The 18,261-nt window shown below is 42.6% G+C and overlaps 1 protein-coding gene across 1 annotated transcript in view; it reads right to left on the bottom strand.

Moving 5' to 3' along the window:
• The window catches only part of MMP28 (matrix metallopeptidase 28), a 133,834-nt gene that overhangs the window by 88,281 nt on the left and 27,292 nt on the right, over window positions 1-18,261 (bottom strand). Inside the window, exon 2 of the mRNA XM_082246699.1 lies at window positions 13,263-13,339. Coding sequence (XP_082102825.1) covers window positions 13,263-13,339 — 77 coding nt within the window. The remainder of the gene's footprint in view (window positions 1-13,262; window positions 13,340-18,261) is intronic.

Genomic DNA, 18,261 nt, shown 5'->3' on the forward strand with positions numbered 1-18,261 from the left:
AGTGACGTTAATTAACGTCACTCTGCCTGGCAGGGGCTGACCGCCGCAGTAAATCTACTTGCGGCGGTCGGCAAGCAGTTAACTGTTGCCAAAAATCAAACACTGGGGGCATGTCAACCATGAATGTAGAAAGGTGCCCTTGCTTTTGTGACATCTCCAGCATATGCCGGAAGCCGAGGGAAACCAATTTCCTATATTTCGTGGCGTAATATACCATTGCGTGAGAACTTTGTAGGAAATTTCCTGCATTTTTGTGCTCAGGGAACACTTGTGGGCAAAAACGCATGGTTTTACCCACTGATTGTCTGAAATTTGCAGTTTAAGCTCCTGTTCCTATGCTTTTTTATGTTTGTCAATGTCTTTGTGCCCTTCCTGTGTAAGCCTGGTATGCAACTTGTTAATGCAGGTAACTTCTAATGGTGTCATGGGTGTAATAAAGGGTGCTCTGTGCTGGTTATTTTGAAGAAAGTGATCCAATTGTACATATAGCCAATAGTTAAAAGAGGTAACCTAAAATCCCCTCTGGAGAGAACTAAAATTATTTTAATTTTCATTTGCGGAAGCAGTGATAAGCCAGTAGAGGTGTGTCTTGATCGATTCTCTGTATATTTTTGTTGTGAGCCAGGGGAAAATTGGGATTTGGATCGGAGGCAAGGTTATGTGAGGTGGCGATTTGATGAAAAATGTTGAGCATGGTTTTAATTAAAGGGTATTGTTTAGTAGTTTTCCTTAGTGTTTTAAATCAAGAGACAAAAAGGTAAAAATTGTAGGATGTCAGGGGAGCATGAATTTTCTAGTTTTACCCAGTCTTTATTATTGGCATGGCAGTGCCAGTCTATTACTCTTGTGATGTGTGTGGCATAGTAGTGTTTTTTAAAGTCCGGGAATCCCATTCCTCCTTTTTTTGGAAGGGTAAGTTGGTAGAAATTAGTCCTGGGTTTCTTGTTTGCCCATACGAAGTTGCGTTGTAAGCTGGTTAAGTGATAAAAAAAAAAAAAAAAAAAGAGGGATTGTGATTGGGAGGGCATGGAGGTAATATAATAGTCTTGGTAAGATTGTCATTTTCAAAATGGCTGCTCTACTGTTTAAAGTTTCATCTTTTTATATCTGCTTCTATACCTTTCAATAGGGGTTTAAAATTTAAATCAAAACAAGGAAGTTAGGTCTGGGGTTAGTTTGATACCAAAATATTTTAGGGCTTTTTGTTCCCATCTATATGGGCAATTTTCCCAAGTGAGCTGAAGTAAATTGTTGGGTAGGGATAGGTTAAGAGCCTTGGAATTGCTGAAGGGAATTTTAAAATTTGAAATATAGCTAAAGGTCTTAAAGATCTTATTTAAATTTGGTATAGAAATGTGGGGTTGTGATATGAATAGCAGTAAGTCGTCTTCGTAAGCTGCTGTTTTATAATCTCTATTGTCTAAGTGGAAGCTGTAAATCGCTTTTTCGAGATTTATTGTTCTGATTAATGGTTCAAGTGTTAGGATGAAGAGGAGGGGGAAAGTGGATAGCCTTGTTTTATCCTAAGGCGTATGTTAATTGGGTCTGAAAAGATGTTAATTTTAATCTTCGCTTTTGGGTTCTGGTATAGGGATTCATTCCAAGTCAACATGTTAACTCCAAAACCAATGAATGAGCAGGTGGAGAACATGTAGTCCAATGCGACTCAGTCAAAAGTCTTTTCTGCATCAGTGGACAGTAAGAGCCCCTCAATGTTTTTGCTCTGTAAATTAGATTTAGAACCTTGATTATAATCCCTGGCTTCTCGTCCAGGCATAAAGCTTACTTGCTCTGGCCCTATAAATTTTGGATAATAAGGGTCTTAGTCTGTTTGCTAGGATTGATTAATACAGCATTACATTTTTTTTTTAATGTAAGCAGATAAGTGTCCAAATATGACTTGGTTGCAGCATCTTGCAACCGATTGTACTCCAGAGTTTAGACTGTGAGAGGAGAAACAACCGATAAGCAGTGCTGCAGTGCTTATTTGCTAACATGCCGATATAATCTTTACAGATCTTCTTTAAATTCTTAAGTTTTCTTGGTAGTCGCTTGGCAACTTGAACTTTCAGCTCCCTCCATACATTTTCTATAGGAGAACTGGCTAGTCTGCTCCATGACCTTAATATGCTTTTTCTTGAGCCACTCCTTTGTTGCCTTGGCGGTATGTTTTTGGTCATTGTCAGGCTGGAAGACCTATTCACGATCCACCTTCATTGTTCTGGCTGAGGGAAGAAGGTTTTCATCCAAGATTTTACAATACATGGCCCCATATATTGGCTCCTTATGGGGGAAAGTCGACTGTAGCTTTAGCAGAGAAACAGCTCCAAAGAATAATGTTTTCACCCCCATGCTTGACTGTATGGATGGTGTTCTTAGAGCCATAGTCAGCATTTTTCTTTCTCCAAACACGGCGAGTCAAGGTAATGCCAAAGAGCTCAATTTTGGTCTCATCTGTCCACAGCACTTTCTCTTAATCCTTCTCTGAATCATTTAGATGTTCACTGGCAGATTTCAGACAGGCCTGTACATGTGCCTTCCTGAGAAGGGGGACCTTGTGGGTGTTGCAGGATTTCAATCCATGGCAGCGTATTGTGTTACCAATGATTTGTTTTGCGACTTTGGTTCCAACTGCATTGAGATCATTCACACAAACTCCTCCTGTGTAGTTCTGAGCTGATCCCTCACTTTTCTCAGACAAAAACTTGCATGGAACTCCAGACCGAGGGCAATTGATGGTTTTGTTGTATTTCTTCCATTTGTGAATAATCGCTCAAACAGTTGTCTCCTTCTCACCAAGCTTCTTTCTGATGGTCTTGAAGCCCATTCCAGCCTTGTGCAAATCTACAATTTTGTCCCTGACATCCTTTGACAGCTCTTTGGTCTTGGTCTTGCCCATGATGAAGGGGTTTGAATGGAAGAAAGATTCTGTGGATAGGTGTCTTTTATACACATGACAAGTTGTTTGGGGCACCTTCTTAAATTGACAGGACTAATCTGTGTACCACATGAGCACATACTGTAGCCAGTCTGTGGGAGCCAGAATTATTGTTGGTTGGTAGGGGATCAAATGCTTATTTTACTCACTGAACTGCAACTCAATTTATGACATTGGTATCATGTGCTTTTTTTCTGGACTTTTGGTTAAAATACACCTATGATAAACATTATAGACCCTTCATTTCTTTGTAAGTGGGCAAACTTACAAAATCTTCAGCGGGTCAAATAATGATTTTCCCCACTGCAGAAGGAGGGAGACAAGTCCGTCGTTCTTCTGCTCCTCCCAGTTACAGGCTGGGAAAGGGACAGGACCTGTAGGTGCTACCTATCTGCAGCAGAGAAAAATCAGGTCTTCTGCCCTGCCAGACACGACTGTGCTATGTGGTTGAGCGGTGTAAGGCTTGGTTTACACATTTGAAAGTCGATGAATGCATGCTAATTGCACGCATTTCAAACCCCCAAAGAAAATGTGCTGCTCTTTAGCAGACCCGTGGGGATGCCATTATTTTCTTAGTGGCACCACCACACATCGGAGAATGTGGCATATTTTTCAAGCACACAAAAGCACATTTAAAAAAAAAAAAGGTTGGGGACTTTTTCCCTGTGTTTCCCACAGGTAAAGCAGCCCCTTTTAACAACAGTAAGTGCAGGATGCAGGACCCACACAAGTATGAACCTAGCCTAAATCCAAGTACTGCAAGAACATAATTTAAATACTTTAGTGGGTAAAACAGCTCCTATAAAGAATACATATACATGTAGTGGTCTGGCTGGAGTTTTGTTTAAAATAGTTCCCTATTGCCCAGGAAACTATAACTGCAACAAGCACGTAAAGGATACGTTTGGAGTTTGCAAAAAATTAAACATATACAGTGCCTTGCGAAAGTATTCAACCCCCTTGAACTTTGCAAACTTTTGCCACATTTCAGGCTTCAAACATAAAGATATAAAATTGTAATTTTTTGTGAAGAATCAACAACAAGTGGGACACAATCATGAAGTGGCACAAAATTGATTGGATGTTTCAAACTTTGTTAAATAAAAAAATGAAAATTGGGCGTGCAAAATTATTCAGCCCCTTTACTTTCAGTGCAGCAAACTCTCTCCAGAAGTTCAATGAGGGTCTCTGAATGATCCAATGTTCACCTAAATGACTAATGATGATAAATAAAATCCACAGGTGTGTAATCAAGTCTCCGGATAAATGCACCTGCACTGTGATAGTCTCAGATGTCCGTTTAAAGCGCAGAGAGCATCATGAAGAACAAGAAACACACCAGGCAGGTCCGAGATACTGTTGTGGAAAAGTTTAAAGCCGGATTTGGATACAAAAAGATTTCCCAAGCTTTAAACATCCCAAGGAGCACTGTGCAAGCGATAATATTGAAATGGAAGGAGTATCAGACCACTACAAATCTACGAAGACCTGGCCGTCCCTCTAAACTTTCAGCTCATACAAGGAGAAGACTGATCAGAGATGCAGCCAAGAGGTCCATGATCACTCTGGATGAACTGCAGAGATCTACAGCTGAGGTGGGAGACTCTGTCCATAGGACAACAATCAGTCGTATACTGCACAAATCTGGCCTTTATGGAAGAGTGGCAAAAAAGCCATTTCTTAAAGATATCCATAAAAAGTGTAGTTTAAAGTTTGCCACAAGTCACCTGGGAGACACACCAAACATGTGGAAGAAGGTGCTCTGGTCAGATGAAACCAAAATCAAACTTTTTGGCAACAATGCAAAACGTTATGTTTGGCGTAAAAGCAACACAGCTCATCACCCTGAACACACCATCCCCACTGTCAAACATGGTGGTGGCCATCATCATGGTTTGGGCCTGCTTTTTTTTCAGCAGGGACAGGGAAGATGGTTAAAATTGATGGGAAGCTGGATGGAGCCAAATACAGGACCATTCTGGAAGAAAATTTAATGGAATCTGCAAAAGACCTGAGACTGGGACGGAGATTTGTCTTCAAATAAGACAATGATCCAAAACATAAAGCAAAATCTACAATGGAATGGTTCACAAATAAACATATCCAGCTGTTAGAATGGCCAAGTCAAAGTCCAGACCTGAATACAATCGAGAATCTGTGGAAAGAACTGAAAACTGCTGTTCACAAACGCTCTCCATCCAACCTCACTGAGCTCGAGCTGTTTTGCATGGGCAAAAAAGGAATGGGCAAAAAATTTCAGTCTCTCGATGTGCAAAACTGATAGAGACATACCCCACGCGACTTACAGCTGTAATCGCAGCAAAAGGTGGCGCTACAAAGTATTAACTTAAGGGGGCTGAATAATTTTGCACGCCCAATTTTTCAGTTTTTTATTTGTTAAAAAAGTTTGAAATATCCAATAAATTTCGTTCCACTTCATGATTGTGTCCCACTTGTTGTTGATTCTTCACAAAAAATTACAGTTTTATATCTTTATGTTTGAAGCCTGAAGTGTGGCAAAAGATCGAAAAGTTCAAGGGGGCCGAATACTTTTGCAAAGCACTGTATGTTCACCTCTATGCTGCAGCATTCGTGAATGCCAAAAGTCTCTACATTTCTATTTCTATCTCTAGTTATTCACACTGTGTTACGCATGCAGGCAGCATATACACGGGACTGTGACAGGAGAAACAAAGGTGTCTATGATGTGGTTGCTTTAACACCTTCTAGATATTGTGTAAGAAGCAACATGGTGCCACCAAACAAAGTAATAACTGTGCCTCTTGGAAAGTCTGCAGCAGAGTCCTTTTTCAGCACCAATGGTGGACCACAATTACCAATCAGCTCAGAATGAGTAACAAATACTGTTGAGTAATACTAGTTAACTTTAACAATCTCCCAATGCCAGAACATCAACTTCATATGTCTGCAGACAGTGCTGGGACAAGGTCATCATGAGCCCAGAGCGAACATGCAAAACTGCTCCCCCCCCCCCAAATCTATGAGCATTATGTGTCAGCAAAAATCCCCCCACAAAAACACTGAGCAATAATCAGCATTCTTACACCTTTCAAGTACAAATCCATCCCCCTGGTGAAGTCCCTCCTCTCAGCACAAATATTTGCTCCACCACCCCACCTCAAATGCCTCATTCCAAAAAGAAAAAAAAAAATTCACCCTCCTAATACAAATTCCCCCCAAACCCCCCCCCCCCTCCTAGCCTAAATCTTCTTCCCCCCTCCCAACACAAATCCCCCTAAATCACCATTCTTAGCACCCTCTCCATATTTCCCCTCCTAGTACAATACTTACCCCCGCCACCCCCCAAATTCCCCCTTCCAACACAAATTCCCTTCATCCCAATCTCACAGGATACCACAATGCCAAGGGCTTCTGCCCCTCCTGCCCACCCCTTGTCCCAACCCTGTCTGCAGGTGGTTCAAGCAATGTCCCCACTAATTTATATTTTCTATGCTAGGCTGTTACCAACTACAGTGATCACAGTAGTAACAGTAGTAGTAGTAGTAGCAGCATCAGTAGTAAACTAAGGCTTTCTTTCCTCCTGTCTTTGTTTGCTACTTTGCTTGCTGTGACCAATCACAGTAGTAAACAAAGGCAGCATGAAATGCAGCCTTTGAACGGTGTTAGGAAACTGCTTACTCGGTCATCATGACTGTATTAAGCAAGAAGTGTAAAAAGAAAAAACAAATCACCCCTCCCAGAGCAGTACAGTGTCACTATAGTGATACTGCACTTCTCTGGTGATGGTGACCTTATATAAAAAAAAAAAAACAGCCACACCAGTCAGTGTGTCCCTGATCACTACCACACTAGCTGTAGTGTCACCATAAGGACTCACATGTGCGATGCTCTTTGAAGAGCGATCTGTGTTCAGATTGCCACCACACCAGACCAGTACAGCTAGCAACAGTTTTCTTGATCACCATCACACCTGTCCCACTGTCACCAGACCAGTGTATGTCAATAACAGTGTACCTTATCACAGCCACACCAGTTGCAGTGTCACCAGAACAGTGGAAGATGGCAATGGTGTCCTTGATTGTTGCCACACCAGTCCCAGTTTCACCAGACCAGGATAAGTCAGCAATAGTGTTCCTGATTACCGTTACACAAGTCCCAGCATCACCAGAACAGTACAGCCAGCAACAGTGTTCATTGATCACCACCACACCAGAGAAGTGTTTCATCTGCCTGCCACCTGTACTGACCTTGGCATGTTTATTGACCATGTTTCTGCCTGCTGCCTGAACCAAACCTTTGCCTGTTGGCTCACCAAGTCTCTGCCTGCCACACAAACTGTTCCATCTGCACTTCTGACTGATTATGTTTTTGCAATACACCAGTCCCAGCCATCCCGAGGACAACTGCACCACTAGACTAACAGGAACTTTTACTATAAGCCAAGAAAGCCTAGCCTACCAGGAACGCTATGTTCACTTACCAGTAAATACAGGAGGCTGAAGTAAGAACAAAGGAGTTCCTTTGAGTCTAGTGGTGCAGTCGATTACATTTAAGAGGCATGGTGAGTAAAAATGAAAGATATTTTTTGGCACAAAGTTGTCAGTTTAAAAATAAATTTTTCACACACTGCAAAGGCATACTTAGATTCACACCCCAAAACATTCTGCTACTGTTCCCAAGCTTGGGGATACCACATGTGTGAGACACCAGTCCCAGCTGCACTGGTCCACACAGAGCCGTCACCGCCACTCGTGGGGCTGTCCCAGCTAGCAGGATGACGGTAAGATGGGCATCCGAGATGACATCACCGGCGTGCTCGCGATGCGTTGGAGCATGCGCACTAGGGAATTATACTCCTAGCAGTGTAGTTCCCTAGTGCGCATGCTCCGAAACGTGTCACAAGCACGCTGGTGATGTCATCTCAGAAGATGCTGCATTCCAGTTAGTGTCCAAGCTTAAGTTCCTGCCCTCGATTCTAGCCATCCACCATCTTACCTACCTCCTGCCGACCGGGACAGCCCCACGAGTGGCGTTGACGGCTCTCAGTCCGGAACCAGCGCAGCTTCCATCCACTGGATTACATTATGTGCCTTTTAATCATTTCTTCCATGTGAGTTTTATTCTTTTATCTCATCATTAAATGCCTAACAGTCTACACTCAGATGCGCCGAAAAAGAAAAAACAAATCACCCCTCCCAGAGCAGTACAGTGTCACTATAGTGATACTGCACTTCTCTGGTGACGGTGACCTTACGTAAAAAAAAAAAAAAACAGCCACACCAGTCAGTGTGTCCCTGATCACTACCACACTAGCTGTAGTGTCACCATAAAGACTCACATGTGCGATGCTCTTTGAAGAGCGATCTGTGTTCAGATTGCCACCACACCAGACCAGTACAGCTAGCAACAGTTTTCTTGATCACCATCACACCTGTCCCACTGTCACCAGACCAGTGTATGTCAATAACAGTGTACCTTATCACAGCCACACCAGTTGCAGTGTCACCAGAACAGTGGAAGATGGCAATGGTGTCCTTGATTGTCGCCACACCAGTCCCAGTTTCACCAGACCAGGATAAGTCAGCAATAGTGTTCCTGATTACCGTTACACAAGTCCCAGCATCACCAGAACAGTACAGCCAGCAACAGTGTTCATTGATCACCACCACATCAGAGCAGTGTTGCCTCTGCCTGCCACCTGTACTGACCTTGGCATGTTTATTGACCATGTTTCTCCCTGCTGCCTGAACCGAACCTTTGCCTGTTGGCTCACCAAGCCTCTGCCTGCCACACAAACTGTTGCATCTGCACTTCTAACTGATTATGTTTTTGCGATACACCAGTCCCAGCCATCCCGAGGACAACTGCACCACTAGACTAACAGGAACTTTTACTATAAGCCAAGAAAGCCTAGCCTACCAGGAATGCTATGTTCACTTACCAGTAAATACAGGAGGCTGAAGTAAGAACAAAGGAGTTCCTGTGAGTCTAGTGGTGCAGTCGATTACATTTAAGAGGCATGGTGAGTAAAAATGAAAGATATTTTTTGGCACAAAGTTGTCAGTTTAAAAATCTATTTTTTTACACACTGCAAAGGCATACTTAGATTCACACCCCAAAACATTCTGCTACTGTTCCCAAGCTTGGGGATACCACATGTGTGAGACACCAGTCCCAGCTGCACTGGTCCACAGTGAGAGCCGTCACTGCCACTCGTGGGGCTGTCCTAGCCGGCAGGATGTAGGTAAGATGATGGATATAAGATTGTCGTTCAAGATGACATCACCAGCGTGCTCGTGATGCGTTTTGGCGCATGCGCACTAGGGAATTATACTCCTTGCAGTGTAATTCCCTATTGTGCATGCTACGAAACACGTCACAAGCACGCCGGTGACATAATCTCAGATGACGCTACGTTCCAACTAGTGTCCCAGCTTAAGTTCCTGCCCTCACTTCCAGCCATCCACCATCTTACCTACATCCTGCCGGCCGGGACAGCCCCACGAGTGGCGGTGACGGCTCTCAGTCCGGAACCAGCGCAGCTTCCATCCACTAGATTACATTATGTGCCTTTTAATAATTTCTTCCATGTGAGTTTTATTCTTTTATCTCATTATTAAATACCTAACAGTCTACACTCAGATGAGCCTGTAGCTGCTTTCTTTATTGCATGATTGGAGACTGCTTCTGCTCCCCCCTAAGGCTGGCCCTCAGCTAAACAGACTGTATATCCTCCACTTCACTAACAGAGCCTAGACCACAAAGGACTGTATGAACTCTGTATCACCATAGATGCACCCTTGCTTGCCCCACTATCATATGTTAGATTATTTTTGCTGTCTGTCCTGCTAAGAAGGAGATTTCCCTTCGCTTCCTGTCTTGGAGACACAACAGAAAGTTAGAGGAAAACTCCGCACAATGTGGGGAATTCCGATTTTAGACAGTTGTCACTAGAGCATTTGTTCCAATTGGAAGATTTCCCCTCACCTTTTGGACTAATTTAGTCTTTCCCCTTACTTTCCGTCTTATGATCCATAAAATAAGAGGGGCAAATTATCCCAGCAAGAACAAAGCAATAAAACTTGGCAGGGGGTTTAGCTTTTCCCCACTGTATCCAAAAATACATTTCTTCACATACATTTTAAAACCTGTATAAAAATGGATTTTCAGTGTTCAAGCAGTCTACCATGTTTTTGTGCAGTCAAATGTCTTGTTGCATGAATAGCTGCAATAAAAATGTTCTTATGACTATACTGCTGACTACTTGCAGAACTCTCAGTACTATATTCTGGCCTGTGCATGGGCTATTAGGCTCAGTTCACATCTAGGCGTTTTTGGGCGATTTTCTGCTCTAAGCCTTAGTTCTAAAAATGCCCAACAAGACAAATCCCATTAATCTCAAAAAAGTACATGAGCTGCGTTTTTATTGTTTTCCATTGGCCACTTGTTAACTCAAAGTAGCCTGTAAAAACAGCAATGCCTAGCTGTGAACGTAGCCTTACAGAATGTGGTTGATTTGCTACACTGATTGTCAAATTACCCCTCCCTGACCTCAGCTTATTTGCAGAACCTCACACAGGGCTTTAATCTAAAAAATGTCAGCATCCAATAGCAGGAGGATACTTGTACATTCTCTAGAACAAAAGCAGGTGGGATAATAAAATAACAAAGTTTTTAACTTCTTTGTGATATATGCAGTAGACCATTGAGGGTGTTCGACAAAGCTGAAAGCTTATTTATTTGAGTAGACATGTACTTGCAAATATCTATTCAGTCAGCAAATTTGGCATAAGGAATGCATTAACACAAAAAAGAATGGTGGTCAATACCTGGTTTGAAAGAAAAGAAAGGAGAAGAATCAGATTATTAAAAAATAAAGGAAAGTAAGCATAAAAGTTACAAATTGTACATACATCATTTTGATGCAGACAATTATAGCCATAAGTGTTTACAAATTGTATTGGCGCCCCTCACGAAGGTAATTTTTTAAATTGGGTTTGAAGGTACCTACCTAGGATTTGGTGAAAAGAGAATCTGTAAGTAAGATGTTAAAGCCATAGTGCTTTTCTATGTTCAAAAATTTAATGTAGTTTATTGTATGCACAAGTGACTTCTATAGAGCATATAATCAAATATATATACGTACAGTGCCTTGCTAAAGTATTCGGCCCCCTTGAACTTTTCGACCTTTTGCCACATTTCAGGCTTCAAACAAAGATATAAAACTGTAATTTTTTGTGAAGAATCAACAACAAGTGGGACACAATCATGAAGTGGAACGAAATTTATTGGATATTTCAAACTTTAACAAATAAAAAACTGAAAAATTGGGCGTGCAAAATTATTCAGCTCCCTTAAGTTAATACTTTGTAGCGCCACCTTTTGCTGCGATTACAGCTGTAAGTCGCTTGGGGTATGTCTATCAGTTTTGCACATCGAGAGACTGAAAATTTTGCCCATTTCTCCTTGCAAAAGAGCTCAAGCTCAGTGAGGTTGGATGGAAAGCGTTTGTGAACAGCAGTTTTCAGTTCTTTCCACAGATTCTCGATTGGATTCAGGTCTGGACTTTGACTTGGCCATTCTAACACCTGGATATGTTTATTTGTGAACCATTCCATTGTAGATTTTGCTTTATGTTTTGGATCATTGTCTTGTTGGAAGACAAATCTCCGTCCCAGTCTCAGGTCGTTTGCAGACTCCGTCAGGTTTTCTTCCAGAATGGTCCTGTATTTGGCTCCATCCATCTTCCTATCAATTTTAACCATCTTCCCTGTCCCTGCTGAAGAAAAGCAGGCCCAAACCATGATGCTGCCACCACCATGTTTGACAGTGTTCAGGGTGATGAGCTGTGTTGCTTTTACGCCAAACAAAACGTTTTGCATTATTGTCAAAAAGTTCGATTTTGATTTCATCTGACCAAAGCACCTTCTTCCACATGTTTGGTGTGTCTCCCAGGTGGCTTGTGGCAAACTTTAAATGACACTTTTTATGGACATCTTTAAGAAATGGCTTTCTTCTTGCCACTCTTCCATAAAGGCCAGATTTGTGCAGTATATGACTGATTGTAGTCCTATGGACAGAGTCTCCCACCTCAGCTGTAGATCTCTGCAGTTCATCCAGAGTGATCATGGGCCTCTTGGCTGCATCTTCTCCTTGTATGAGCTGAAAGTTTAGAGGGACGGCCAAGTCTTCGTAGATTTGTAGTGGTCTGATACTCCTTCCATTTCAATATTATCGCTTGCACAGTGCTCCTTGGGATGTTTAAAGCATGGAAAATCTTTTGGTATCCAATTCTGGCTTTAAACTTCTCCACAACAGTATCTCGGACCTGCCTGGTGTGTTCCTTGTTCTTCATGATGCTCTCTGCGCTTTAAACAGACCTCTGAGACTATCACAGTGCAGGTGCATTTATACAGAGACTTGATTACACACAGGTGGATTCTATTTATCATCATTAGTCATTTAGGTCAACATTGGATCATTCAGAGATCCTCACTGAACTTCTGGAGAGAGTTTGCTGCACTGAAAGGGGCTGAATAATTTTGCACGCCAAATTTTTCAGTTTATTTGTTAAAAAAGTTTGAAATATACAATAAATTTCGTTCCACTTCATGATTGTGTCCCACTTGTTGATTCTTCACAAAAAATTACAGTTTTATATCTTTATGTTTGAAGCCTGAAATGTGGCAAAAGGTCGCAAAGTTCAAGGGGGCCGAATACTTTCGCAAGGCACTGTGTATATTTTTCATCATCAAAGCGGTCATTGAGTGATTGCTTGGAAAGCAACTTCCAGCAACAGAACGCAAGATGAAAGAATTTTAGGTGGTAAGTGATGAAGCTGTAACCCTGATGAAACCAAATCTTTACAGCTGCATTCACACGGCAGTTTATCAGCGAATAGTTTGCTGCATTCAGGAGGTAGCTAAACGCTGCTTCTGGATGCACACAAAACTAGCCAATTCACTGCAATCAGTTTGTACGTGGCCAAAACTCCACAGAAATACCCATTCTGGAAGCATACTGTCAGCTTTCAGGGACTCTGTTTGCATGTAACACTCAGATGAGCAGTCTTATACGAACATTAGCAGCACCAGCCATTGATTTGTACAGGATACAAATCTGACAGCAGCTGCTGGTTGCGCACAGTGTGTGCAAGCAGCGTTTATAACGGCAGGCAGGAATCTATTGGTTTTGGGGAGCCACTCCTGGCTGCTAATAAACTGCTATATGAATGTAGTCTAAAGTCAGCAGTAACCAGCTGAAGGACTGAGACTGGTTTTCCCATATAACTTATTTTTAGGTCAGTACAAAGGCTCTATGCATGTGATCAATCTCTCATTACCTTACTGCCACTGCAAACTTTTCTGCATTGTAGTCCCTTTGTTCTTCCTTAAGATAGCCATACTTGATAAGATAAGTCTAGAAGTAAAGAAAAAAAATATATATATTTTAACACATAAATTATAGCACAGAACACAACACAGAAACAAAGAGGAGTAACACATTTGTTTATAAAAAAAAAAAAAAAAAAAAAGATATATATATATATATATATATATATATATATATATATCACACATACACATACACACACACACACATATACATACACACAGTATCTCACAAAAGTGAGTACACCCCTCACATTTTTGTAAATGTTTTATTATATCTTTTCATGTGACAACACTGACGAAATGATATAATATATTTTGATTGGTTTGCGCAAAAGTTATCGCCTCTACTAACTATGGGAAAGATTTGTCATTTTTATGGTTTTTTTTTTACTAGTAATGGAGGCAAACTGCGATTTTTTGCGGGACTGCGACATTGCGGCAGACGGATCGACACACTTTTTTGACACTTTTGGGGGTATCAGTGACATTAGTACAGTAATCAATGCTACAAATATGCACTGTTACTATAATAATGCCATTGGCAGGGAAGGGGTTAACCCTGTGATTAAGTGTGAGCCTAGGGGAGTGATTCTAACTGTGGGGAGGTGTAGCTTGTGAAATGATCACAGAGACATGCGATCCTATATAGAAGGATCACATGAGCTCTGTTAACATCTCAGGGAGAAGGATGGTCGGCTGTGTTTACAACAGCCGACCGTCCTTTTCTCTTAGTGGGGGAATGATTGCAGGTGTCAGGTGGCAATCAGAGACCATCCTGACCTCTGCTGAAGAAGTCATGGTTTTGACGTAACGCGTATGGGGGAGGAGCCCGCTGTAGCACCCATTATCGCTGTCCATGCCTGCACTGGCTGAGTGCCAGTCTATGTGAGTGTTTTGCTGTATTTTTACCCCAATAAATTAGTTGTTACAGAGAGCACTAGATTGCTGTGTTTATTTTATACATGTACCTAATCGTGACTGTGGAGAGATGACTATAAGGAGGTGAAATCTTTATCCCCTTCACTGTGTCACTGACATTGCGGGTCTGGCCCCTATATCCTACCTGAAGCACCTTCATCCAGAGGTAGGACAGGAGGAAGCAACCTATCCATTACCTTCTAGCACCTGTGTGTGCAAAAAGCGGGTTTGGCTCATTATAATTTGTGAGCTAAATCAGGAGGTGAGCAGCCAGCATTTACCATTAATGCACCACGTCACTTTATTGAATATTGAAGCACCAGCACTTGGTCACTTGATATCAGCACAGAAGAGATTACCACTTTTTATGGACTTTGCACATTTTTTTTTATTAATTTCCACTTGTGTATTCCAATGCTATAGCAATAGATATTATTTACTAGCATGAGCACTTTATTTTGACACTATTTATTTATTGGGTTATATCTCATTCAATCACGGATATTAGGTTTTTATCACCTGGATTTATTTATGATCACAGTATTTAAGAGCATATGCACTTCTATTGTGATATATATTTATATATTTGTTTATTTTTTGCTATTTGATATTCACTTTGCTTGGTTTTATTGATTATATTCTTTGGCGCTACATACCTTATACTTTCTGGATATTTTTGGTGTCAGGTGAATGCACTTTATGTTAGCAGCCATTGGTCCCCCTATCTGGCTATTAAGCAATTAATTGGGGTTATAAGAATGTTTTCATATGGGTCAGCGCTGATTAACCATTTTCATATAACAGCTAGCTAGTGCTACAAAGTGGATTTGGACTGGAGTCAGTGGACTACCGCTGCAGTAGGGCACTCACTTACTGCAATAATTTTATATCACTACTGCACTACTGCAGTAGTGATATAAAATTTTTGCAGCAGTAAGTGACACACTACTGCAGCAGCAGTAGTCCACTGACTCCAATCCACTGTCTAGCTTTTTTTCTAGCAGTTTTGCACTGACTGCAGCGCAGTCAGTGCAAAACTGCTAGACAAAATAGCTAGAAAAAAGCTAGTCATGAGAATTCATTGGAGTAGACTCATGGACAGACACTGCTACACTTGCAAATCAATACTCCCAATTAAGCAGAACAATATTATAGTGCAGAAAGCATAACATTTCAGCATGTTCACCAGTTAAACAGCTTATTTTCTTTTCATAAATTGCTGCCACTTCACTAAAAACACGCTCACTTGGTAGTACTGGGGAAGGAGGAGCAGAAAGGTATCTTCTAGCATGAGAAGCCTTTTGTAGCGTGCCTCATTTTCTTTCTTTCCATTTTCTTTTCTTCTGTCAATTACTGGTCCCTTCAAATAGAGATGAAGTTCATCATCCAGGCTCATTATTGCTGATTCTGATGAATCCTCCATATGAGGCCCCAATAAAACACTGAACATTGCATCTATTTGACCACAATGAATTTTCTCTTCTGTCCGTTGTCTTTTGGGACATTTTTCTCCTGCATCCATGCTCTTCCACATCAGAAACCTTCTCTTCTTGACTTTTCTTTTCGTCAGGAGGAACCTCCTGCACCTTCTGTTGAATATCTTCTGTCAGCCATTGTTTTGCCTTGGCCAATACATCATTAGAAGAAAAAGGATGGTTCTTGTATTGAGGATCCAAAAGACATGCAAGCACAACATTTTTATTCTCCTCATGCTTCTCAAACCGTTTGGCGAGGCTGTCCCTCATGGCCTGCCTACATGCTCTAATGCCACGTGTGTTGGGTCCTTCATTCTGTTGAAGAAGAATCTTCAGGACTCTCACACATGGGATCACAGAGGAAACAGATGAGTCGTAATGACTCATCTCCAGTGTCACTTCCTCAATGGGTACGAGCGTCTCAATAATGTTGGTTACTATGTCCCACTGATCTGCAGTAGGACAAGAATGTCCTCCCAGTCCATATTCACCAGAATGTATAGTGAGAGCTCGCTTCTGCTCCAGCATCCTTTGTAACATGTGTAGCGTTGAGTTCCATCGTGTTGGAACAGCCTGCATCAGGTTGTTTTTGGGTAGGCCAAGGTCTTCCTGAATGCACCTCAGTCACTGCTTGGCAAGAACAGAATGGCGGAAATGGCCTTCGCACTTATTCAGCATGGTAATAATGTCCAGCAAAGCTTTCTGGTTTGATAGACCATCATTTACAACCAGTTGGATGGTGTGTGCCATGCAACTGAGGTCTGACACTTAAGCAAATCTCATACCTTTAACCATGTTCACTCCACTGTCTCGCAGCACAAGCATCACTTGGTCTTTGGTGATTCCCTATTCTTCTAGCATGCGTAGAAACATTTCTCTAATGTACTCCCCAGTGTGGGATCCTTGCATCACTTTTGTATTCGACACCAAATGCCTTCTTGTCCATGAAGTGGCATGTAAGACTCATTAGTGATTCTGTTTGTCCTGAATGAGAGTGAGTTGCCAGCTTTCTCTGGTTGCAGCATAGTCTTTACTTTGTCAACGACCTTTTGGTGAATCTTTTGCAGCATTTCAGTTCAATAAAATTTGTCACTCTTCAGTCTGTACCTTGGCTCAACTATGGACATCAACCGCTTAAATCCAGAGTCAGATACTATTGTAAATGGCTGGTTATCAGTGACCATCATCTCTGTGATTACTCTGTTCAGCAGTTGGGATCTTCCATTAGATTTTAGCCCCTTTTGTTTTCTGAAACATATCGGTTATTGTTGCCTGGGATAGTGATGTTTCACCTTGTGATTCATTTTGTTTTTTCTGTGCTGCATTATACAATTCAACATGATGAACTCTTAGATGGGCCCAAAGATTAGACGTATTTCAGGTTTTTGCAGTTATTGATCCCATGCTTACATTGTTTTTGCAAGTGTTGCACAGTGCTGCGGATTTTCCTGCAGATGGAGAAGAGAAATAGTCCCAGACCCCACTTTTAATTTCCATCTCCATTGAAACAAGAAAGACACTAATATAGGCTTAAACAAAATGGCTGGCTGGCAACCTGTGGTGGGTGGGTGGCTGGCTGGCACCCTGTGGTGGGTGGCTGACTGGCACCCTGTGGTGGGTGGGTGGCTGGCAGGCACCCTGTGGTGGGTGGGTGGCACCCTGTGGTGGGTGGCAGCACCCTGTGGTGGGTGGCTGGCAGTGGCACCCTGTGGTGGCTGGCTGGCACCCTGTGCTGGGTGGCTGGCTGGCACCCTTTTGGTGGGTGGCTGACTGGCACCCCTTAATGGGTGGGTGGCACCCTTTGATGGCTGGCTGGCTGGCACCCTGTGGTGGGTGGCTGGCTGGCACCCTTTGATGGCTGGCTGGCACCCTTTCATGGCTGGCTGGCGCCCTGTGTGGTGGGTGGCTGGCATGTACAGGCCCAGGGCCTGTCCCTGGCTAGCTGGTACAGTCAGGACTCAGGCAGGGCCTGTGGCTGGCTGGTACACAGTGGGTGTGTTGAACTGGGTGGCTGGCTGGAACCGGCCAGCTGTGGGTGGTGGGTGGCCGCAGTGGCTGTGTTACAGAATGGGTGTCTGTGACTGGGCACTGTGATTTTGAAGAACTACTAAATCACTCACTGTAGATCACTCACTGTCCCGACCGACTGTGCAGCATGAAGACTCCAGTGTTGCCGCAGTGGGTAAAGCACACTGTAATGAGGCTGAGGGAGGCGGCCTAAGAGCTGCCCAGTGCACGGAGTCACGTGACGCAATATACGCGATGACATCACGAAAATATCGGCAATATCGGTAACTCCAATCGGCCGATTCCGATATATTGGGGAAAGTGCATATCGACCCACGATATATCGGTGTTGCCGATAATCGGTCGATCCCTAGTATGCATGCCTGACAATGTCAGGGCATGCTCCTAATGAGACAACGGATGACCAGGGCATCACTGAGCCCCTGAAGAGACAGAGATGAAACCTGGTGGCATCCAATTGACCAAAACATAATGCCCCACAGGTGTTCTATTGGATTTAGGCCAGGTGAACGTGGGGGCTAGTCAA

The sequence above is a fragment of the Pelophylax lessonae genome (assembly GCF_965119305.1).
Source record: "Pelophylax lessonae genome assembly, chromosome: 2".
NCBI lineage: Eukaryota > Metazoa > Chordata > Amphibia > Anura > Ranidae > Pelophylax > Pelophylax lessonae.